We start from the raw sequence: 22,392 nt of genomic DNA, 5'->3' as shown, positions 1-22,392 counted from the left end.
AATATAATATTCACCAAGCGCCCCGGGCTCGATAAGTATTGTAGTTCTCAAATAGCTGAAGAATCGTACTGACCGAGATAATGTCAACACGTGCAATTTTGTATGACAAAATATTTAACATTTCCACTTGTAATTATTGATATCATCAAAATTGAAAACTGCAAGTGGATGTTAAGAAAACGAAGATTTATTGATATTTTTTAAAGGATCCAGCACCGGAAAGTATCTTCCATGCTGATGTAAATAAACCTATACAAAAGTTTAACTATTTCGGGAATTGTCTTGATCAGAGTGATGTAAAGCAAGTATTTGTGGATGTGCACAGACATGGAAAGCGATGTGCAGTGTACTTTTAAGAAAATTACATTGATTTACCTTGCTACTTTACAATGTCAGTTAGACATCTTTGGCATGATTGTGTCGCCCACATCTGAAAAAACATTTTCATTATCGAAGACTTCTTTAAAATATATATTAATATAAGCAGTAGCACTCATAGGTTTATGGTCTTCAGAGAAAACGGGCGATTATAAAGTATATATTCGAATTTATTTTTTAAAAATCAAGTAGAATCAAATATACAGTAAAGATGTCTAATCCGGCATGCTCTGGCAAATAAATTTTGTGTTAGACATTGTAAATGACAAGGAGAAAATTGGGAATGAAGATAGGGTCGTGATTCATAGTAAATTGGAGTACACAGGTGGCGTTCATGGCGGGTTTTAAGTGTTTATTTATCGACTCAACCGCCGTACCATTTATGTTTATTCAATCTTTTTCATTTGCATAACTTTCAATTTATATTCTACATTTTTCCATATGTGTTCTATATTTCCATTTTATATTGTATAAATTCCCTTTTGTGTCATTTGGAATCCATATATTCTCTCTCTCTCTCTCTCTCTCTCTCTCTCTCTCTCTCTCTCTCTCTCTCTTATGTATTTATAATGCAAAACAGCCAACCTGTAACATATCCATTTATTCTTATTTCACGAGGGACTATCACCTTAGTAAAACAAAATAAAGGACTTTCTAAGTTTTTTTTATCTGTATGACTACCTTAATAATCTACAGCTGTCAAGTGGCCTGCTCTAACACGCGTTACTCTTGTCTTATTCTTTACAATATTGGTCATAAGAATTAAAAGAAGAAACATACTTCAGGGAAGGGGTGTCGCATCGTTCAACGCAGACAAAAAGAATGGGCAAAATCTTCAGAATATTTGAATATCTCCAGAAACAGGGATATGTTGACAGACTTTGAAGCAAAAATTCCTTTATGAAAATAAGCATTGAGAAAAGATTGTTATAATATTTGAGAAAAGTTTAAAAACCTTCGAGCTTTATATACTTCGTCCGCAGACAAATTCTCTAGGCATGTTCAACACACTTTATTGTAAAGTGCCATACAAATGTACTGACTTAAAATTCGATTTGGGGTCCACAATCACTAGTCATTCTTTGTTATCAAAACTTAAAACAAAATCCGTATAATTTTAATACAAATACATAAACCAGTACTTCTGCTTCACCGTTTGGAAGTCCTGGGTTCGATCCCCGGCGACCAAGTCAAGACGTTCAACGATACATATCTTTCCTTCACCAAGTGAGACCTTGACAACCAATGTATCGGATAAAGTAGGTGTTGGAACGATAATGAAAAAAATATGCTACACAAATGAAAAAAAAGAAGGTATAATATACGATGATAATTATCCAAAACAGGTAGAAGATTTTGAAGATGCCACCTATTAAAATCCATTATGTTAGAGCGCACTGAGAGTCCAAAAAAGCACCTTGATTTACCTGTGAATGAATTTTGAATGGATTCAAAAACACAATAACATCATTATTTAAAAAAATCAACAGAAGACATGTCTCCTGACTATGCAGATATTCAATCAATCGATTATTATCAAATCGTTTACATGGTGACCCGTAAAGGAAGTTATGAGGGTTACAGATGGCCATACTAATATCTAGAACTTTTATCGCAATCTGTGCGTATCTGGCAGTAATATATTCCCTAACTGAACTAGATCTTGTCCGCTATTACATTAGTTCGCCTCGCTTAATTCTACTGGAATACACAAACCCCCGCGCGTTATGTAGTGGACAGGCAACTGTTCTGAATGGTCAAGGTACATTACGTGGTGATAACATCAAAGGTATTTCTCGTATTTACCTAACAGGGACGGACGCGTCCTACATGTGACCTAAATTTCGCTGATGGGCATAAATCTTGTCCACGCAATGATAACAAAATGGACATACTCGCACCTAAAACATTGTGTCACTAACGCCATTAAACTCCCGCTTTCATTAAGAAGCCCTTTTCTGACAATTCTCTGGACTCGGTTTATTGTTAAAACAATGAATACATTTCTAGATTTTCTCATTTCCCTCAATATGATATTAAAAAGAATTAATGAACCTGTAACGGGTTATTTATTTGTTTATCATTCGTCATAGTCATTTAGATTTATCATCCATCAACATTTTTTTTTTGGTCGGAATGAATTGCATAACCTTTAAAATAACTTATTTACAAGGCTGATGAACTGCATTTGACCCTTCTATATTTAGAATTTAATGAAAATATATTAAAAGATAAAATGAAATGAAATATATAAATTATTTCGTCTATCCCACTAGTGCTATTATTTGTTTGTTTAATTAACTGAGATCACGACGACAGAACGAGCTTTTAACTTTGATATGCAATAACTAAACACACATCAATGTATCTTAAGTTCGATAAAAAGTCCCAGTCATTCTCGTCTACCAGTAGGTAATGAGCTAATCGGTTAATGTGTTGGTTCTTGTTAAAATTGAGAATTTAGAAAAATTCCATTTCAATGTGAGGAATTTACAAGGTATAATTAATCATATGATCCTGTGAGAATGATCTATGTCCAGAGTTTCACACATCTATTTAGATTTAATATTACAAATGACACAGAAATTAATGCACACCTTGTTTTAAACAATGATACTGTGATCCACTGCAATGTGAGATATATTGCACTCTAGATAATGCTGCTCTTCATTCAATACGGGTACATCTCAATGCAATAGTGAAACCCCTAATCAGTAATGTTTATACTTTGAATGTTTTTGCTTTAATATATTTATAGATTGTAATGATAGCCATTTCCTCATGAATGCGCTTCAGTTGTAAATATGCACCTATAAATCTTGATATATACATGTATATACCTATTACGTTTATTTTAACGACTGGCAATTCGGTCAGAAATGAAAGAGAATGTAAATATAAAAACTGAATTTCAGTTTTGAAATTTATTTCCCAAGTGAATATTGTAAAGAGTATATTCAGACAACTATGGAAACCCATGACACTGTTGAACTCGTTGAAATGATAAGTCTACAAGTGATTCACATCAGTTCCATGAACACATGTAGCTATAGCAGGATAAAATATAGAAATCTTAGACAAATTAATAGGTACTTATAATTAAGAAATAAATTTCATTTTTTTTTTTAAATACACGCGGATACGAACTGCAACACATCACACCTGTATACGCGAAGCGCGTAAACTGCGACGCTTAGCGTATACCCTAAGGAATTTTCAAAATGAAATTTACGTTTTATATTTACATTCTTCTTTTCATTTCTGTCGAGTTTCCAACCGTTAAAAAGATTATACTTATTAAACTGCATTCATTAAGGTGCATACGCGCATTGTGCAACTGAGGAAATGGTTGTCATACATTTTGAAAAGATATCAAAGGCAAAAACATACATTCAAAATGTATATTCAAAGATATAAAATACATTGTAGTATATGATATATACATGTAATTAAGGTTTACAAAGTTTATTTCCAGTTTTTACCATAAGAATCATAAAAATAATAATGTTAAACTGGTTTCGAAGTTGACCTATAGTGTAAATTATCAAACTGTGGAATGATACCAATTTGCATAACAGAATCTTTTATGTATTTATGTCATATATACTATTTTATTAATTTACACAAAACAGTCAGCTAATAGGCTAATACACAATGAGCCTGTTGGTGAGTATTACTGATAGCGTGTTAGTAAAGTGTATTCTATTTGTATATTGAGATGTAACCTGTTAGCAATTAATTCTTAGTAAGTTAGCGATTCTGACAGCAGGTATATATATATATATATATATATATATATATATATATATATATATATGAATGACTATGGACACGAGGTCAAATAAATAAGCCCTAAAATGACCAACGATACGAACAATATAGAATTGTAAAATGTTCCCTTCTTCGGGACGACAGAATATTTACATAGAAACGAAAGTCAAATTAAATGTCATAAAGACAAACTAGCACTAAAACTAAATTACAATGGCTAGGATAAAACAGAGTATCCACATATAGAAATTGTCAGGTTCTTCACGGACGCAAGGTCAAATATATAAATTGTATAAAGCACTGAAGTGACCAACAGCACGAATAATTATACTGTCCAATTTTCGGAACGTTTTGTCCCTTCCCTTCTTCAGGACAAACGGAATTTTTTTTTTATATAAGGAAAATATGTATTTAAAAAAGGCTAGCACTAAATCTACAAGCGTATATGTTATAGACACTGCAAATTACATGTTTATTGGAGGGATTTTAAGGCTTGTTAATCAATACGTTTTTTGAGGAACGAATTAAAACACGTCCCAATCGTCCAATAGGCTGATCTACCATATATATATAGTAGATCAGACCATTGGAAAGTTGAAATGTGGCAGTGCTGTAACATGCTACCATATTTTTTTAAAAACCAGAATACGTGATAGTCTTAAACCTTTATTAATCACAAGTAATCATGACCATTTTCAAAATTTAGGATCACAGGGCGATTGCTGTTAATGTTCTTTGAAATATTAAGTCATTTAGTTATTTTCATTGCTACAAACGCGACAGCAGAGATACCCTGATGCTTACGTTAGAAAATCCCCTTTGTACGGAAAATATGTTAAATACACCACCTGCACAAATATCTTAATGCCACCATATGTTACATATACCACAACCAATCAGTGAAAATAAAAAATATCTTCATATTTAATATAACTATTTTTCGCTTGAACAAAATTCTAAAGATAAAACAAAAATCTTTATAATAATATATCAAAGGATGGAACATTGGATACGCAGTGCGACTACGAAAAGTCTAAGTAATTATTTGATGCTTCACTGACAAAATAACAAAGAATGTAATTGAAATTCGAGGAAAACAAGTACTTTTTAATTTTATTTGGATATAATCCAGAACTGTAAGCCAATATGGTTATGTCAAAAATATCTATATCTGTTAATTTCTCAAATCGATTACATTGTCGTTTAATTCAAGTATACATTGAATTTTGAATTAACATTTGTAAAATTGAAAAGAACGTGAGTAAAATTTGCCTGAAGCCTGGGAATGTGTGATCTTTTTCAAAGATAAGCCCTAAAATTCCCGACCTATCGATTTGTTATCAAAATAGATTTGCATCTATTTCTTTTTTATACACTTGTTTGGTTGTAACACGTGTAAACAGCCGGGATCGATCAACAACTGGACGGATGCCAAGCTTTGCACTCCATTTGTATTTATGATGATTTTCTTCCCTGTATGCGCACTAGGATTATGCATCTGCAAAACCGCTTAGTAGTCTCCACGGGCGCACGGTAACACTGCCAGGTCGCACTGGCTTAATTTTAGCAGAATGAAAAAAGCAGACCGATGGAAGTGTCGGCGGGTCAAACACTGGGCAAAGGGGTAGTTTGAAAGGTTGACCTCTTGACATGACTGAGCTGGTTAATTACAATGATCGTCTGCAACTTAGCTACCTATGGCTTTCAAAATCCATAGTGTTCGGACGAGTGCTCCATGACCTTTGTAGAACAATTTACACAGGCATTTCAGTCAATGAGATAAAGCAAAGTTCATGAACTTTTTGCAAATAAAACGGGAATATTAACTGCTGCAATGTAGGGACTGAGCTCGTGTGCAAATAACAATAACTAGTAATTAAAAGTATAGTTTAACAGTTTTATTCCAAAATATAGACAAGGGGGAAAAGCCTTTTATCAATGACAGGAATCTTAAAATTCTACTTTCTTTGATCTGCGGAATAATGAAAATCGCTCAATTTGTAACCCATGCAAACTCGTTGGTATAATATTAGTTGATATATAATTTGTGTCACATAAAATGTACAAATGAAAATATCTTAAAAATAAAGAGTATTTAACAGCTTGTAACAAAAATACAAAGAGGTATGGTTACACGGTGTCCGAAGACAATCTACATAAGGCAAAATTCATGAGGTAGGCAGTATAGCCGCGTACAATTGAGAATTCTAATGACAGTATGCAAACATTCTGGCGATATATTTAACTAATCGACTTAACGATTCAAATATAACACATATTCAAAGTTATCATTTGTTGTATTGAATATCCTTAGTGTAAAACCCAATTGTTCAGAAAATTGTGTAAAATGGATATAAACCATTTGATAAATTATAGTAGAATTAAAATCTATGAAAACATTAATTGTTAGAGCGTTAAAATATTGAAGGGTTGTGTAATTCACATGAAAAGTTCATGTCATAATAAGAAAAATCAGATAAAGGCCATATACATATATTTCATAAAACCCATTATCATCTTTATCAATGCACCACATATACACACATTAAAAAAAAAAGAAAATAATATACATATAAGGAATAATGAATACAGTTGATTTGTTGTAGTGAGCTCCCTGAGTTAAGTCATACGAAAATAAAAGAAGAAATGCAAATTATGCTCCCTTTTCTTTCATGACACATGGTGATGAAAAGAGAATACATAACTTTTGTTACGATACATAGACATGAACATTCAAACAACAGATTGTGACACACATGCATACATTAAAAGAGTCCATTCAACATTTGTTTCCAACAGTTATAAGATCTTTATTTACAAAACTGCCACATCTTCCAAATAAGAAAGACCATGAAAGGGGATAGCACTTAAAAAATTTCATTTCGTTTATTGTGTCAACAGTGTTTTAGCCTGTAAATCTTTTAAAATTTCAATGAGGTCCCGTTAGTTGTTTGGTTTTCATTGATAACTATTAGCTGCCCCATGACAAGTCGACCTAACAGGAAATGATTGATGATTCCTATAAAATATCACTTGATAACAAACATTGCATACGAGCATACCTGAGAGAAGGAAAACTTTTATCAAGACAAAAACATGGACAAGTAATTTCCTCTAACAAAGTAACAAAGAAAACTGACATATTTACCAGAGGTCTATGTGTTATATAACATACATCGTAACTTGGCAGTTTCTGTTTTTAACGCAGCAACTTCTACCCGTAATTTCAAATTTTCTTGCTCTAACAAAGCAGCCCGTATAGCTATTTCATCTTCTTTTGCCCTCCTAGCATCCCTGGATCTTTTTGCAGCTTCGTTGTTCTTTCTTCTCCTTTCCCAATAAGCCTCATCCTTTTGGTCGTCAGGAAACGTCCTAGCTCTTCGTCTGCTGCTAGAGTGCGTTGTCATCTGTTCGGAGCTGGTGCTGGGGACTGATTGTGTTTGGACACGATTAAATGATGGACTGGTTGGAGTATTTGGGGCGCTGTGGTGTTGTGGATTATAGGATGTTGAGGTACCCGTATGTGAACTTGTGGCAGTAGCACTTGACAAAGTGCTTGGTTTCATGAGACTTCTATGCGATTCTGAATGCTGCTCTTGTAGACTTCGTAACTGGTGTTTATATAGGTGCATTATATCTTCACTACTAAGATTTAATCCCTGTAACATATTCGATTCCAATGTCTGATATGGATTCATTCCAAAACAACCAAATGGAACAGAAAGTGGTTCCTTTGGATATGCTTTGAACGGTCGCGATGATTTATTAGAGGGCTGAGATGTAATTCTAGGGTCCATAAGAGCAGCAATAGCAGGAAACGATCCACACATACTTGCTGCTGCAACTGACGGAATAGCACCAGACTGAATGGCTTGGACGACGCTTGCTATTCCTGGGCTGACTGTTTGGTTTGAAGAGGGCATTCTGTTGTTATATTCCCTTTTATAAATTCCATGGTTTGAATTTCCATTACAAGACGATCCATCCTCGTTGTCGGAAAATTTTTTGTCCTCTCCATAGTTCACAGATCCCCCTTGCGTAGATCCAGGAGAATTAGGGGAACCTGTACTAGAAGCTTCAGTTTCACAATGTCTTCGTTTGAAGGAAAAATCCAGAGGGGAATCGACAGATTCTTCGGAACAATAGCTACTGGTTTCGTCTTTGATAATTTTGTGCTCAATCGAACCGTTTCCGTTGCACATGCCTGTCTGTTCGTCGGGTGTTAAACCAACGTTGTGAAATAATTCTCCTTGAATGTTTTTGGATCCATTGCTAGCCATCGCATGTGACAATTTCTCCGACTACGATGTTTAATTTCCTTCCACAAATCACTCCTTTGACTTTATGATTCATTAGAGCTACAAGAAATAAATATATATAATATATTCAATATCAAAGTATCTCTCCACATTTCACCTACAGTTGTGAGAAGTAAAAATAAAAAAAGAATCGAAAGAACTACTCTTTTACGATATATGAAAACTTACACAGTTGAAAACACATGCTTTACCATAAGCTTTGATGACTCATTTGACAATCCCTGGGCTGTTTTTCTTTACGATAGCACATTACTTAAACAAATCATTCATATTTTAAAAAGCTGAAATAAATGCTATGCATTAATAATTGCTTAGAAATTTAATCAATACAAAAAAAAACACCCCGAAACAAGACAACTGCAATATGGCTGGGTACATCTGAGGCGATTGATTTGGGTTGTTACCTACCGTTTGTTTTGATTCACAAATATATGTACAGATCACGTTTGACAATGTATATCCATGGTTTATGTACAGTTAACAATCTTAACACGCCCTTGAACTGCAAATGTTTTACGTTCGAACATGCTCGTTGTTGCTTAACATATCCTAATGTTTATGTTATTAAACTTGACGCTACTGAGAATCCCCATATGCATTAGGCATATCACGTAATCCTAAACTAACTATCCAATCGCCATCTCGACGGACAAGAGGGCATGTCCATCGTTTCACTCATGCCTCGCATCGCCAATAAATCCCGCCCCCTATTGGTCAGTGAACGAAATAGAAGTTGCGTAAGATGCAAAGCCAATGGGTTAAAGCCTCGTTTCCGTTCCAATGTATATAGTCGTTCATAAAATATAATCTTTTGAAAAGAATAACACCGCGTGTCACTGGTTTGAACATGTTTAGCTATCGTTATAAGTGATGCGAATCGATACTCCACTATTTTTTCCTCGTTATATTTGTAAGCACGTTAACAAATGCAAAAAGAAAAAACTTCAATCATCGCCAACAGTTAAAAAATTCAAAGGAAAAATCCCCAAAAGGCTGTACACGGAAAGTTCGCCTAACCATAAATAGCAAATGACCCGTGTCATGCATTAAATCTTTTTTTTGCGGCCGTCTTCTTAAAGGACAGAGCGAGGCATTTGGACACTTCACTGGTTCAGTTTGGGTCAGGTCAGGGGTGTATATTTTTAGCTGGCTTGTCATATCGCAATACTTTATCAGTTTGAAGAAAAGCGGCTACCTTGATACTCGCAGCAATATACAGAGCAAATAGCTGACCAGGGATAAACATTCCTTGGTGAATGAAATATAGCCCAACCTTCGCACAGACAAAAGCTATATATCACACGGTGTAAGTTGTCATTTGAACCTTTTTGTTAAATCTTTGTAGCAGTACGAGTTTTCAGAATAAACTTTCCACAGTAATTTGATAAAATAAAATTTATAATTTGAAAAGATTTGAAATTAATTTCTTCTACTTGCGATAAGACGATAGGTCATTAAAAAAAACAACTATTAAATGTATACAAACTTGTACCTCTAAAGCCTGTATTCCATGAAAGTATCCACGAAACATTAAAAACTCGATCGACCGTTTGGAAATATATACCAATAATAAAGCACCCTAAACAACCCTCTTAACCCAAAACGAATCAACTGTCGAAATTTCAAATGTCCAGTCTTACCAAAATACAGGTCCAAAATAAAAAAAGAGCTTTATAAGTGGACCATCTATCATATACTATTGAGAGTTCGAGACCTATTCACTCGCTTCCGATTGTTTTAAGAGGTTGTGTTGTAAGTTCAGGAAGATTTGATCATTCTGGGTGAGATTTATTACACAAAGCACTCATTTTCGTATTTCCAACTTCCTTATTTACCCCCTGTTTCGCAGAAAGTTATATATCCTATAAAGAAAATTAAGTATTGCATAAACTACCGGTGTTTGTTTTTAAAACTGATACAATATTTCTTGACAATCAGATCTCTAGTTTTGAAATAGGAGTAGTCGGTGTTTAAGTGTTTTTTAAAAGATTACATAGTGTGAAATGTGTAAAAATTAATCAAACCACAGACTTCGTCTGCGTGTATTCAACGGAAGTACTTTCATGTTATATTATCTAAGTCTGGCTTCTCCACTCATACTCTTCTTTTCCTTGAAGAAAAAAAAATAAAGACTTAAATTAAGAGTGATTGAAATTTTCAAACGGACACTGTATGTTTAAATTCTTTCTGATTTTTATTCTTTAGTGGTTAATGATAAATGTGTCATCTATCAAATGCCCAAATAAAAAAAAGAAAATTAACATTAATGAACAATGTATTTCATGGTTATATATATATATATATATATATATATATATATATATATATATATATATAACTGTTAATGTAGCGCTCCCAGTTTGGACTTGAACGTTCTGTTTAAGAATTAGGACATGTGTCACTTGTACTTAGTGTACAATAATTATGTATTGTATATAGTTCATTCAAAGAGGTCATTGTTTCATTGAATAATAAATCTACTCACGTGAGTGGTACTGCTATATCTATAACTGGGTGTATTATAAACCTTTCTCAATGCAATGTATTGACGGTATGGATGGATTAAGGATGTATTGACGGTATGGATGGATTAAGGAATACTTGCTTCGACTTATTGACTATTTTTATTGTTTTAATTCAGAAAGAATGTTATATTGTTATAGATTTTAAATGAAGTTTTTTTTGTTTTTTTTAGGTTTTCAGATCTGATTGTGAAACTTTCATCTATTTCTAATATCATATATTTTTGGGGACGAAGAATATTAATATTTAGAGGAAAATGTTTATATAGAGTCAGCCTGCTGCCTAGTCCTTATTATGTTTTACATAATAGAATATTGGTTAGATCAAATATTATTTAGGGAAAAGAAAGACGCATTATTTGGAATTTTTTCCTTAAAAGTTTTCTTCCTGCCTTACTTCCGATATGATAAGATTGATATTATGCAGATATATATATATATATATATATATATATATATATATATATATATATATATATATATATATATTCAGTATAGAACTGGACAAAACGATAGATGAGTGACTCCTATAACACGGAGGTACTAGATAGACCTAGTTTTAAAAATATGTACAAGTACAATGTAATCCTTTTACAGATTTTTTTTTACATTCATGTTAATTGTATGCGAGTTGAAAAAACAGATATTTGAAATTGCTTCTGAAAATCTGAAAATGCCTACGGAAGCCCATAGCATTCTCTGTGGCAAACTTAGATAGGGGTTGCTGTCTTCGTCCTGCAGAAATGATGGCAAACACAGTCAAGACACCCTCCTTTAAGACTTACAATACTATAAGATTTTATCTATACTAACGGAGGTATATATATAATTTACTTATTTCATATCTTTCGTTGGGATATGAAGATCATAGTCTTTTAAAAATTTGCAGCTTTGGAATATTTTTCTGATCTTGATAAGTAAAACTACAGTATGGGGAAAGTACAATGAATATACAATTTGCAAATTTTGGATTGAATTAAATGCAATACATGCACTATAAGTACATACATATATGACTTGCATTGAAGAGGTTTCTTGTAAGAAATTTTCATTTTCATATTTCATTCCTGAAGTCCATCCTGTCCATATAAACAGGTGCATTTATCTATCAAATCTAACTACATGACTAACATTGAAAGTAGTGGTTCTTAGACATGTCTAGTTCCTATCATCTATCATACAAGCCTTTTATGATTTTAAATGTACAGATGACGTCGTTCTTTAAAACAAACTCCAAATTAATGTGTATATATGATTACTTTACTTTCTCGAATTCGCGTCACTCGGAAACGAATTCTGCTAATATACCTTCGAGAGAAGAAATGATTTATATATATTGTATTTGTCGAATTTTGCAAAATGAATAAATAAATAAAATATATAATCAAATTCTAGTTTTTAAAAAACCTGACTGCGAAAGTGTCCCTATTTATACCTCACGTGTAAAATATATTCATATTTTGCCTCATGGCATGCGATTGAAAACTAGATTATAAATATTTTATGGGTATTATCATTTAAAAGAGTAGGTGAAAAGTGGAGAATTTTGATTTGCTGCTTTCCTTCAGCAGGTGACAATATGATCAAGTCATCGCGGTTTTCTCCTATGACCCGAACGGAGTGATCGTAACCACTCATGCGTGACCTCAGTGTTGAGCTAATTTTCACGGTACACGGGACAGAAGAATCGTTTCAATATTTGCACCGATGGTCGAATGACTTTTTGACGAAGCCTGCGTTTATTTGGATCGACGGTCGACCACAGGTAGCCACTCTCTTGAATTGGCACAATACGTTTATGAGGTTTCCTGGCACCTGGCTGTGCCGTTAGCTCACATTTTGTTGCCCTTCTCTGCATAATTAGATATTTTGAGTCTTTTTGAGGATTTCAAAAAGCATTTATTAAAATGCAAATATAAATATAAATGATAACAGAAATCAAATGATAGGGGCTATTCATAGAAAATTGATATTATTCGGTAATCTTACACGGTATTTCTAGATTGGAGGGGGGGGGGGTGTAAAGAACATAATTGAAGGAATTTTGGTTATTTTCCTGGTAAAAAAAATGGATGTAACTTTCAAAATCATACCTTTACACAACACTGTAATGTAATCTAAGTTAGAATGATTTGGGGAATTTTGGATGATTATACCTTGATTAAAAGTTCTAAATTTAATCAAAAGAAATTAAATATATCATCTACGCTTTCATGATAAAATAAGAAAAAAAGTCTTTGTTCTAGAAATAATAACTAGAAATTTGACCGGAAGTGGAGCGTTCAAGTACATTTGATGACCTAGTATTGTAGGAGAACAGACATGAGGTGCTCGTTTTTCATCCACGAAGATTATGATGGTTTTATTCAGTCATAATGTAATGCAGAGGGTCATTTAAAGGCTAACTAAAGATGGAGCGATATGAACTACCAGAAGGTATTCATCATACAGCCCTGCCACCTAGATGTGTACTCTGATAATTTGAACAGAACACGGGCATCAAATGATTGGAAGGGGTAAACGAGATACAAAGTTCGCACTCCCTTTATTTCTATCTTTTAATGTTCTAACTGCTATGCTCAACCTTGTCCCCTGTTCAAAATTAATCAGAGATAATTGTGATGCAGATGTTAAATTCTTTCCAAATCAATAAAGCCAGTAGACTGAGGACATTTTGAAAATAAAATAAAAATGGTTTTATGTTATGCAATTGTGTGATGAAGTATTCGATCGAAGTCGCAACGTTCATATACGTTCATTTTAAAGTAAAGATCTAAACTTAAGTATTCATGTGTGTCGAATTTCTACTACACTCGTGTATTGAATAATTGATACCTATCGGTGAAGTTTTTATTTTATTTTTTTATTGTTTAGCAAATGGAAATGTTTTTGTAAGAATTCCTAGATTCGATTGTTCGACATGTAACATTACTACTGAAAATAGTTCGGTTTACTGTCTGCGCTTGAATGAATTCTATTGAATAATTAATTAGACTCACATAAACGAGAATTTGTAATGTAGCGTATATCGTCTTATGACGTTTCCGATAAACCATTTTCACGCAAAAACAAATCCATTGTACACACCAAACTGTACTTGTACGAGAAACCTACACAATCGTATTAATTGCATCATATATAGTAAAATGTAGCCCCTAAAAAAGGAATCGACCGATTTCTGTTATATTTATGCACTTCCATCTAATAATATGACAATTGAATGAGTAATAGTCCACAAAGCGTGGCCTTGATTTCTCGTTTCGTTCATCGTCGTTCGCCATAAAAGAGTACACCGGCGTTTACTACTAGCATATTGTGTAAGAAACAAACAACGCTCGCTCATCTACAAACGCATTGTAAGTTACCTTTACAGCAATAAATATTGACAAACAAACAAGACATTTATGTTCCGTGGTAGCACCTGGATACACTCTGTAGAGCAGTAATGTAGTAACGTTCTCAACCAAAGAAAACTTCCTTTATATACATATGGTTGCCTTTTTGAAAATTGCATTGATATAAAGATAACACAACATAGAAAACAGGAAATCTTGAAGTATCTGGGGGAGACAAGATATGCATTATTTCTAATTTTATCTTTAAAAAACTTATTTTGATTCGTTTTGATGAAACCAAGTCATGTGACAAAAGAATCACCACTCCGTATTATTTCGTCACTTTAGAAAAAACCATGATATTTATAATATTCATAAATGAAAGATAACTCCGTGAAGCAATACTTTGTATATGATGTGAAGCAATTCCTTGTTTTTCTTGTATATGATGAAAAGGTGACGATAAATAACAGTGACCAATCTCATAAACCCGATAAAGAATACGAAATTGAGACTAGGACAAACACGGACCCTTGGAAACACCAGAGGAGGGATAAGGTGCCTAGGAGGAGTAAGCATCCTCGGTCACATCAGCCATGAACCCCATGACTTCATCGGGTAAGCGGGGTTATCCGTAGTCAAACTAAGTATGTGAAGGACGAACAAACGATTGATATGAAACATTCGACCTAGTGACAGGTTGTATTAGCAAAGATCGTTACAACGGCCATCGAATTTGTAGAATGTTGACTTTAATCGAGACAATCAAAACTCCTGTAACTTATTTGTCAGTAGCCTGTCTCGATTTAAACATTTTCATACGCAGAACATGCTCTCACGAATCAAATCCATTAAGAAACAAACACCATGATGTATCAATATCATTGATAAAACAGTTGCAATTGATAAGCATTTTGAAATGGGTTTTCAAATTAAAGATAATATTAGTTAAACAAAATTGGTTAGCATTACCTGGACAGAACAGTTGTTTAACCTTGTGTCGATACTTACAAGAGCAAGTTATTTCCACACAATTTGAAATCAACCATCTGTGCCGTGAGTTTCGTGAAACTTGACCGTAAATGGCCTGGTTGTGTTATCTCCATCATATTACATTATAATTTAAAATGATACAACACATCTTCCCCAATGCAATTAATGTTTGTATTGATTTGTAAATTGACAACATATGTTAAAAAAGGCAAAAGTTCATGACTGCTATTTATTGTACATTATAGTTTTATACACAAAAAATCGACATTGTTTTCCTCGTTTTAAACAATTATCAACGGATGGCAGAAATATAATGAAATGCACTTTAGTATTGAATACTGTAGAATGATGGAATCAAATTCTCTAAGTTTGAGAGAAATAAGCTTGTCCGTGGGAACTTGTGTTCGTTATTAACTAGCTGTTATTACTTACTGTCGTTTACGTTATTTTGTTTCTGGAGGAACTGAATTCTTGGAAATGTTAATATCCACAAAACAACGGAAATTAATTAAAGCATAAGGTTTAATGGCTTAGTAAGCTAAATGAATCTTAATGCAGAGGACTTTATCTATCGGGATCTTAGGTTAAAAAAGAGCGATTTAATGGTAACAGCTGTATCCCTATACAGAGCAGAAAACTAAGGGATTTATGTGGACCATTCCGAGATCATAATATATACGTAATATGATCAACAGCCACCGTTTACAAAAAAAATCTTTTAATATTTTTTTTTTTTTTTTTTTACATAAAAATCAGATAACCTTGTTTTCTTTTATCTTTCCAAGCACCATAAATCGATATTTATTCACTTTACAAACTACAAGGTTTTTGTCCATAACGATCGTCTATATATGAAATAGTTATCATCTTATATCATATTTTGGCAGTGATTTGCATATTACGTATAATATATTTCTCAAACCTTTCCACTTTCTTAAGCCATCGATGAAAATTGTCAAAAATATCATTTGAATGCACTTGGAGATATATCTGTTACGATTTTCATGTTTTGTAATATTTCATTTGTGCATTAGTACTTCACATCTGTTATATTGTTGATTTTGAAGTAGGTATTTGAGAAAAGTATTCCATAACAATATTGTTGGTTGCAACACTTTTATCATGAGTACTTAACTTGAGATTTTTTAAGCATCGGCAAGTATGGTGCTTATGACACAATAATTACAAATCATGCCAATTTCCTGTGTAGAAATTTATGCACTAGACAATCACTCGCTATAATCCAGGTCTACGCGAATAAAGTTCTATAAATGACTGCAAAACCAAGTATATAGACAAATTAAGAATTTGTTTCCTGGGTGATTCGTTTTTATTCATGATTGCAATTACTCGTTCAAGAAAAGGACGTTCTATGTACCAAATACTAGGTGGTACCACTGATGATAGTAAGGTCGATGTACTATTTGGAAATGAATATGACCAATTCATTGCAGACAGATTGGCATATGACACTCATTGCGATTTTATTATTTCAGCATTACACTGGCGCGTCTTTAAAAACTTTGCTGCAAAAGTTAAATTTGTATATTTGATAGAATAGAGTGGGATTTCGCGAAAACATATTGGATGTTTGATAATGCGGACACACTTTAAACATTTAACATAACCATCCCTGAATTATCCACAGAACACGTGTGTTTACTGTCAGCTGTACATAAGATGATTATCGTATTTTCATTTTTTACAAACGATATGCACGTTTGTAGTATTATTTACTATCCATAATGCATATTGAGTATAAAGTACTCAAAGCTTGGGAGTACTATAGTGCTTTATTTCATCATGTCTGATATTTTGTTTTAGGGATTAATTTTGTACAATGGTTCCGCGTCTTGTGTCTGATTGTAGGTACATGCGTCGCTGATTTAATGCAATTTAAAGAAATGTCAAAGAACCTAAAATATCAACGATTCCAAGTCAATCATATTTCATCAAGAATATGGGGAGGGGAGCAATGTGTTTATTTCTTACTAGCTACAAAAATAGTACATTACTCAATGATGACTGTATTAACTGTGTTTTAGATCCCTGAGATGGCTGTATTAACTGTGTTTTAGATCCCTGAGATAACTGTATTACCTGTGTTTTAGATCTCTGAGATGGCTGTATTAACTGTGTTTTAGATCCCTGAGATGACTGTATTGACTGTGTTTTAAATACCTGAGATGACTGTATTAACTGTGTTTTAGATCCCAGAGATGACTGTATTAACTGTGTTTTAGATCTCTGAGATGACTGTATTAACTGTGTTTTAGATCCCTGAGATGACTGTATTAACTGTGTTTTAGATCCCTGAGATGACTGTATTGACTCTGTTTTAAATACCTGAGATGACAGTATTAACTGTGTTTTAGATCTCTGAGATGACTGTATTAACTGTGTTTTAGATTCCTGAGATGACTGTATTAACTGTGTTTTAGATCTCTGAGATGGCTGTATTAACTGTGTTTTAGATCCCTGAGATGACAGCATTAACTGTGTTTTAGATCCCTGAGATGACTGTATTAACTGTGTTTTAGATCTCTGAGATGACTGTATTAACTGTGTTTTAGATCCCTGAGATGACAGCATTAACTGTGTTTTAGATCCCTGAGATGGCTATATGAACTGTGTTTTAGATCCCTGAGATGGCTGTATTAACTGTGTTTTAGATCTCTGAGATGGCTGTATTAACTGTGTTTTAGATCCCTGAGATGACAGCATTAACTGTGTTTTAGATCTCTGAGATGACAGTATTAACTGTGTTTTAGATCCCTGAGATGGCTGTAGTACCTGTGTTTTAGATCCCTGAGATGACTGTATGAACTGTGTTTTAGATCCCTGAGATGGCTATATTAACTGTGTTTTAGATCCCTGAGATGACTGTATCAACTGTGTTTTAGATCCCTGAGATGGCTATATTAACTGTGTTTTAGATCCCCGAGATGACTGTATCAACTGTGTTTTAGATCCCTGAAACAAAAGTCAACAAATATGACAATGTCTTGAGCTGATCTAAAGATGACAATGTCTTGAACTGATCTAAAGTTTATTTTATTTTTTCGTTCCCTGGCATTTTTCCACATATGAGTAGTTCCTCGCCCCCATCAAAATCACAGTGAATGTATATCAGTTAAATAATAAAAGAAAGGATGGAAGGAAGAAAAAAAAAGAATACCAAAAAAAAAAGGGAAGAAATTAACAGGGAAAAAACATTGATCGTGCGAAGACACGGCACATTAAAATTTTGAATTTATGATGAACAACACATCTGCGTTTGTTGATATATGTACATGCATGTAATTACTGGAGGGTCGTGTTACTCGTGTAACACAAACCACTGTTTATTGTGAGCTGTGTGGCTCAATGGAAAAAAGGGATAGAATCGCGACCGGGTGTGGTTCGATCCACAAAGCAATATATTATAGCATTTGTATATACATGTATACTCTCTTGATAGTAAATGAATTACTTTATGGACAATATTAGTAGATAAATGGAGATGTTATGATGATAGCGGAAACAGTAGGGGGTTCCTCTTGTTTATATTTGTACTACTGGTGCATTTCATCTGAGTGTGTGTGTGTGTGTGTGGAAGGGGGGGGGGTCAAAGATATATATGACCTTGTCTGCCCTCTTTTGTATACACCCCCAATCTACATTGTACATCTGTCATTTTCTCTAAATTACTATATTTAGATGTGCTTGCATCTACCTGTGACTGTAGATGAGTGAATCTGTAAAATTTTAGATTCCACCTATACATCATTGTTGGAGAAAATCCCTCTATACTCAGGGTATACTAAAATGACATTGTTCTAGTGGAAGTCTGCCTTAGTATGTGACGTCATGAACATAAAAATTAATGAAAGTTATTTAGTTTTATGTTAAGAGATTTTTACTAACGAAAATATCTAATTTACAACCAATGTTAATCGTAAACTTTTGTATAAAATTTCATGATATGCGATTTTTATTTTCAATATAATTCAGAATCTATTGCACTTGTCTATGCCCTAAATTACTGACTAGCTAGAAAGCATCATAAACTCGTTAGTGTATCATTTTTATAATTATTTATAACCTTAACACAAACGTTAGTACAGGCCGTGAGGACGACCTGAATCAGGATGATGTAAGATTTCAGAAGAACACGAAAGATCATTTTGGCGCCATCAACTGGTTACTCATTACAGTTTATGGAATACCATCTTCCTAAATACATTATCAATTATTTTTCTCAAGGCGCTCGCTTTACAACCAGGAGGTCCCGAGTTCGAATCTTGATCGCGGCTCCGCGTCAAGACGTTTAACATAGGTAATGACTGTTCCTTCGCCACGCATCCGGAAGTAGACGTGAAAGTCACGGGTCTGTCGCATAGGACATAAAAACGGAGGTCCCGTGACATGGCGGGGTGTTACAACAATGAAGATAGCCCTGGGCGCCAGGCGTAAGTCAAAACCTTAAGCTGATGACATCTCTTCAAGAGGGAAATTATCGATCGTGACATAAAACAATTAACATATAAACAAACAAAAATCATAGAGCGCAAGACCTAAAGTTTGAATCCAAGCTGGGTTACTCTGATTGAAACATGCATCAATTACAACGTATGAATTTTACTTGCCATAAGTATTTTTGTTGAAACTAAAGTTATGTTTCATTATGATCGATAAACATTTTTTCTCTCAAAAGAATATCGTCTTCCACTGACTAATCAACTAATTAACCCATGCTTACTTATCAGTGCTACATTTTGTACCTATACATAGTAAAACTACGAATTATATATATTTAACTTAGCAGAGTTCCTTTAGGATGATCTGATTAAATGTCAGTTAACCTTACGGGTGCAGCAATTATTACAATAAAATAAGATAATGGATTACCCTTTTTAGATACATTGTATATTGTAAATATAAGCATACATATTATTCTAATACAAGACAAATTCAACAGAGGTTATATTGAATGTAGTACAGTTGAAACTCGTTAGTGGTATTACTTAGAAAAAGAAGGTGTAAAGAGACTGCGATACCCGCATGTTGAATCAGAAGTAGACTGAATCGTACACAGAGAGAATGGATGCCTCCATTAAAAAAAAAACCCAATCTAATGCCCCCTATTTTTTTTAATACAACTTAACACCTCCAATATAAAGAATGCACGATAATCAAAACAACTTTATTGGCAAAAATCGCCTTATGATGACTAAAGGGAAATTGAAGTTCTTGAAACGATCGAACTTTTGATATTTTTATTTGCCTGATTCTGGGGTTCTTGTTGCACAATACGAAACAGTTTTCATGCAACCCTTGAATGACTGATATACAAATACTTTCAAGAAAGTTATGATTGCTCGCTGTATCAAAAATTGTATCATTATCATAATGGATTTTGGATTATCTTCATCTTTCTGTTAACTACTACAAAATACAGTATTTAAAGGATGGAACGAAGACAACGTGTATCAAACAACACGGAATGTCATCTGAAGTTCGGATACGAAAGTGGGAAATATATTTAGAATGTTTTATGTCTGCTCAGTTTAAGACTTGCACATGATTCAATGCCTCCAAGGTATTTTTTTGTTCAGAATAAGTAGTTTTTATCCATATTTTGACAGCGTATCTTCTGAGTACTTTGTGCTTTTATAATTCCAGAATCGCTTTGATCGCTCTGAACCACTGACTCACTGAAATTCACGACTGACAAAATAGGTCACAATAGCTGATACGTCATGTAATCAGTTGCGTAAATTGTTTCATGGAGAGTGTGGAGATGTACACAAGTCTGAATGCGTGCATCTTAGCAAGCACATTAGAAAAAAATTCAATTTAACGTACTTGGATTCAGCTAATTGTGACGTATTTTGTCGACAGTCAACTTCAGTCAGCCACAGTTTCGGAGATATGAAGGTGGTCCTGAATTGAGCCTACATTGTATGTAGTTTAATTTACTCGTACATATGTATGTGTACGTGAAAGGTGAAGATAACGTACAATGATCAATCTCATAACTCCTATAAGGAATACAAAATAAAGAGTTGGGCAAACACAGACCCTAAGACATACCAGAGGTGGGATGAAGTGCCTAGGAGGAGTAAGCATCCCCTGTCGACCGGTCACACCCGCCGTGAGCCCTAAGTCTTGATCAGGTAAAGCATCTCATTCATTGTCAGGAGCGGATCATTAGCTCAAACAAGACGTAAAGCGTCAAGTTTTATATGATAATTTGCGCCTTTTAACAAGACGTGATCCGACTCTTTGGATCAAATTCCTGTCGTATAATGATAAATTTATCATACACCCACTTGAAAACCAGCTAAGATTATAAAGACTCAATTACTGATTGGCAAAAGTACAAAACAAGAGAAATCCTTATTTATGTACGCAGTTTTGTTTGTGATGTGGTCAACCAATTTTCCACATAAAATGTGCGTAAACTTATTTAATGTGACGCCATCAATTTCAGGGGGTGGTGCTACGGATTCAGAAAAGTCGGACCACACTCTGTGAAATCAAACGTATCAACACACAGGAAAATTTGTATAGTTGTCTTTGTTTTGGGTTGCACGTTGTTGTTACTATGTCATCAGAATTGATTTGATAAAGGTTTCCTAGTGTGATGGGTTTGATGCAAGCAAGAAATAATGTCTCTTCAATATAAATAGTGATTATTGCTGAATTGATATTAGAATATACATGTAGCAAAATTGAATTGTTTTTTCTATCAAGATATGAGGATAGTATGATTTTCTTTCTTTAAGAACAATGTATACAAAATTACATTTGACTATCACAGTGGAGTATTCCAAGCTCTATATATTGTTATTCTACAGAGAAGATTGAGATGATTTGTACGTCCTTCGATGGACATGTCCCCTATCGGCTTAGTGTTCTGGTCAGGGCCTTTGTGAGGGATACATATGGTGTTATTGCATGTCTCATTATTCGATTATCAATCTTTTACCTATGTATAAGGAAAATAAAGAAATCTTAACTGACGTAATATATAAAGGCATTACATTTATGAGATTTACCTTTTTTCAAATGCCTGGAAAAAAATACACC

At 33.7% G+C, this 22,392-nt stretch overlaps 1 protein-coding gene across 6 annotated transcripts in view; it reads right to left on the bottom strand.

Moving 5' to 3' along the window:
* Positions 1–6,025: 6,025 nt before the first annotated feature.
* LOC125649121 (protein giant-like) overlaps positions 6,026–22,392 on the bottom strand; it is an 18,772-nt gene continuing 2,405 nt past the window's right edge. Inside the window, exons 1-3 of one of the 6 annotated variants that reach the window (XM_056164719.1) lie at positions 9,961–10,351; positions 8,637–8,720; positions 6,026–8,507 (exon numbers count right to left, since the gene is read on the bottom strand). In XM_056164719.1, the coding sequence (XP_056020694.1) occupies positions 7,305–8,429 (1,125 nt within the window). In that variant the 5' untranslated portion in view covers positions 8,430–8,507; positions 8,637–8,720; positions 9,961–10,351 and the 3' untranslated portion in view covers positions 6,026–7,304. Of the gene's footprint in view, positions 8,508–8,636; positions 8,721–8,876; positions 9,864–9,960; positions 10,352–22,392 lie in introns of those variants that run through there. The other 5 variants (XM_048876361.2, XM_048876358.2, XM_048876359.2 and 2 more) reach the window with 5 other exon arrangements.

This window comes from Ostrea edulis, chromosome 5, assembly GCF_947568905.1.
Source record: "Ostrea edulis chromosome 5, xbOstEdul1.1, whole genome shotgun sequence".
Classification (NCBI taxonomy): Eukaryota; Metazoa; Mollusca; class Bivalvia; order Ostreida; family Ostreidae; genus Ostrea; species Ostrea edulis.
This window is presented reverse-complemented; position numbering and strand designations above follow the sequence as displayed.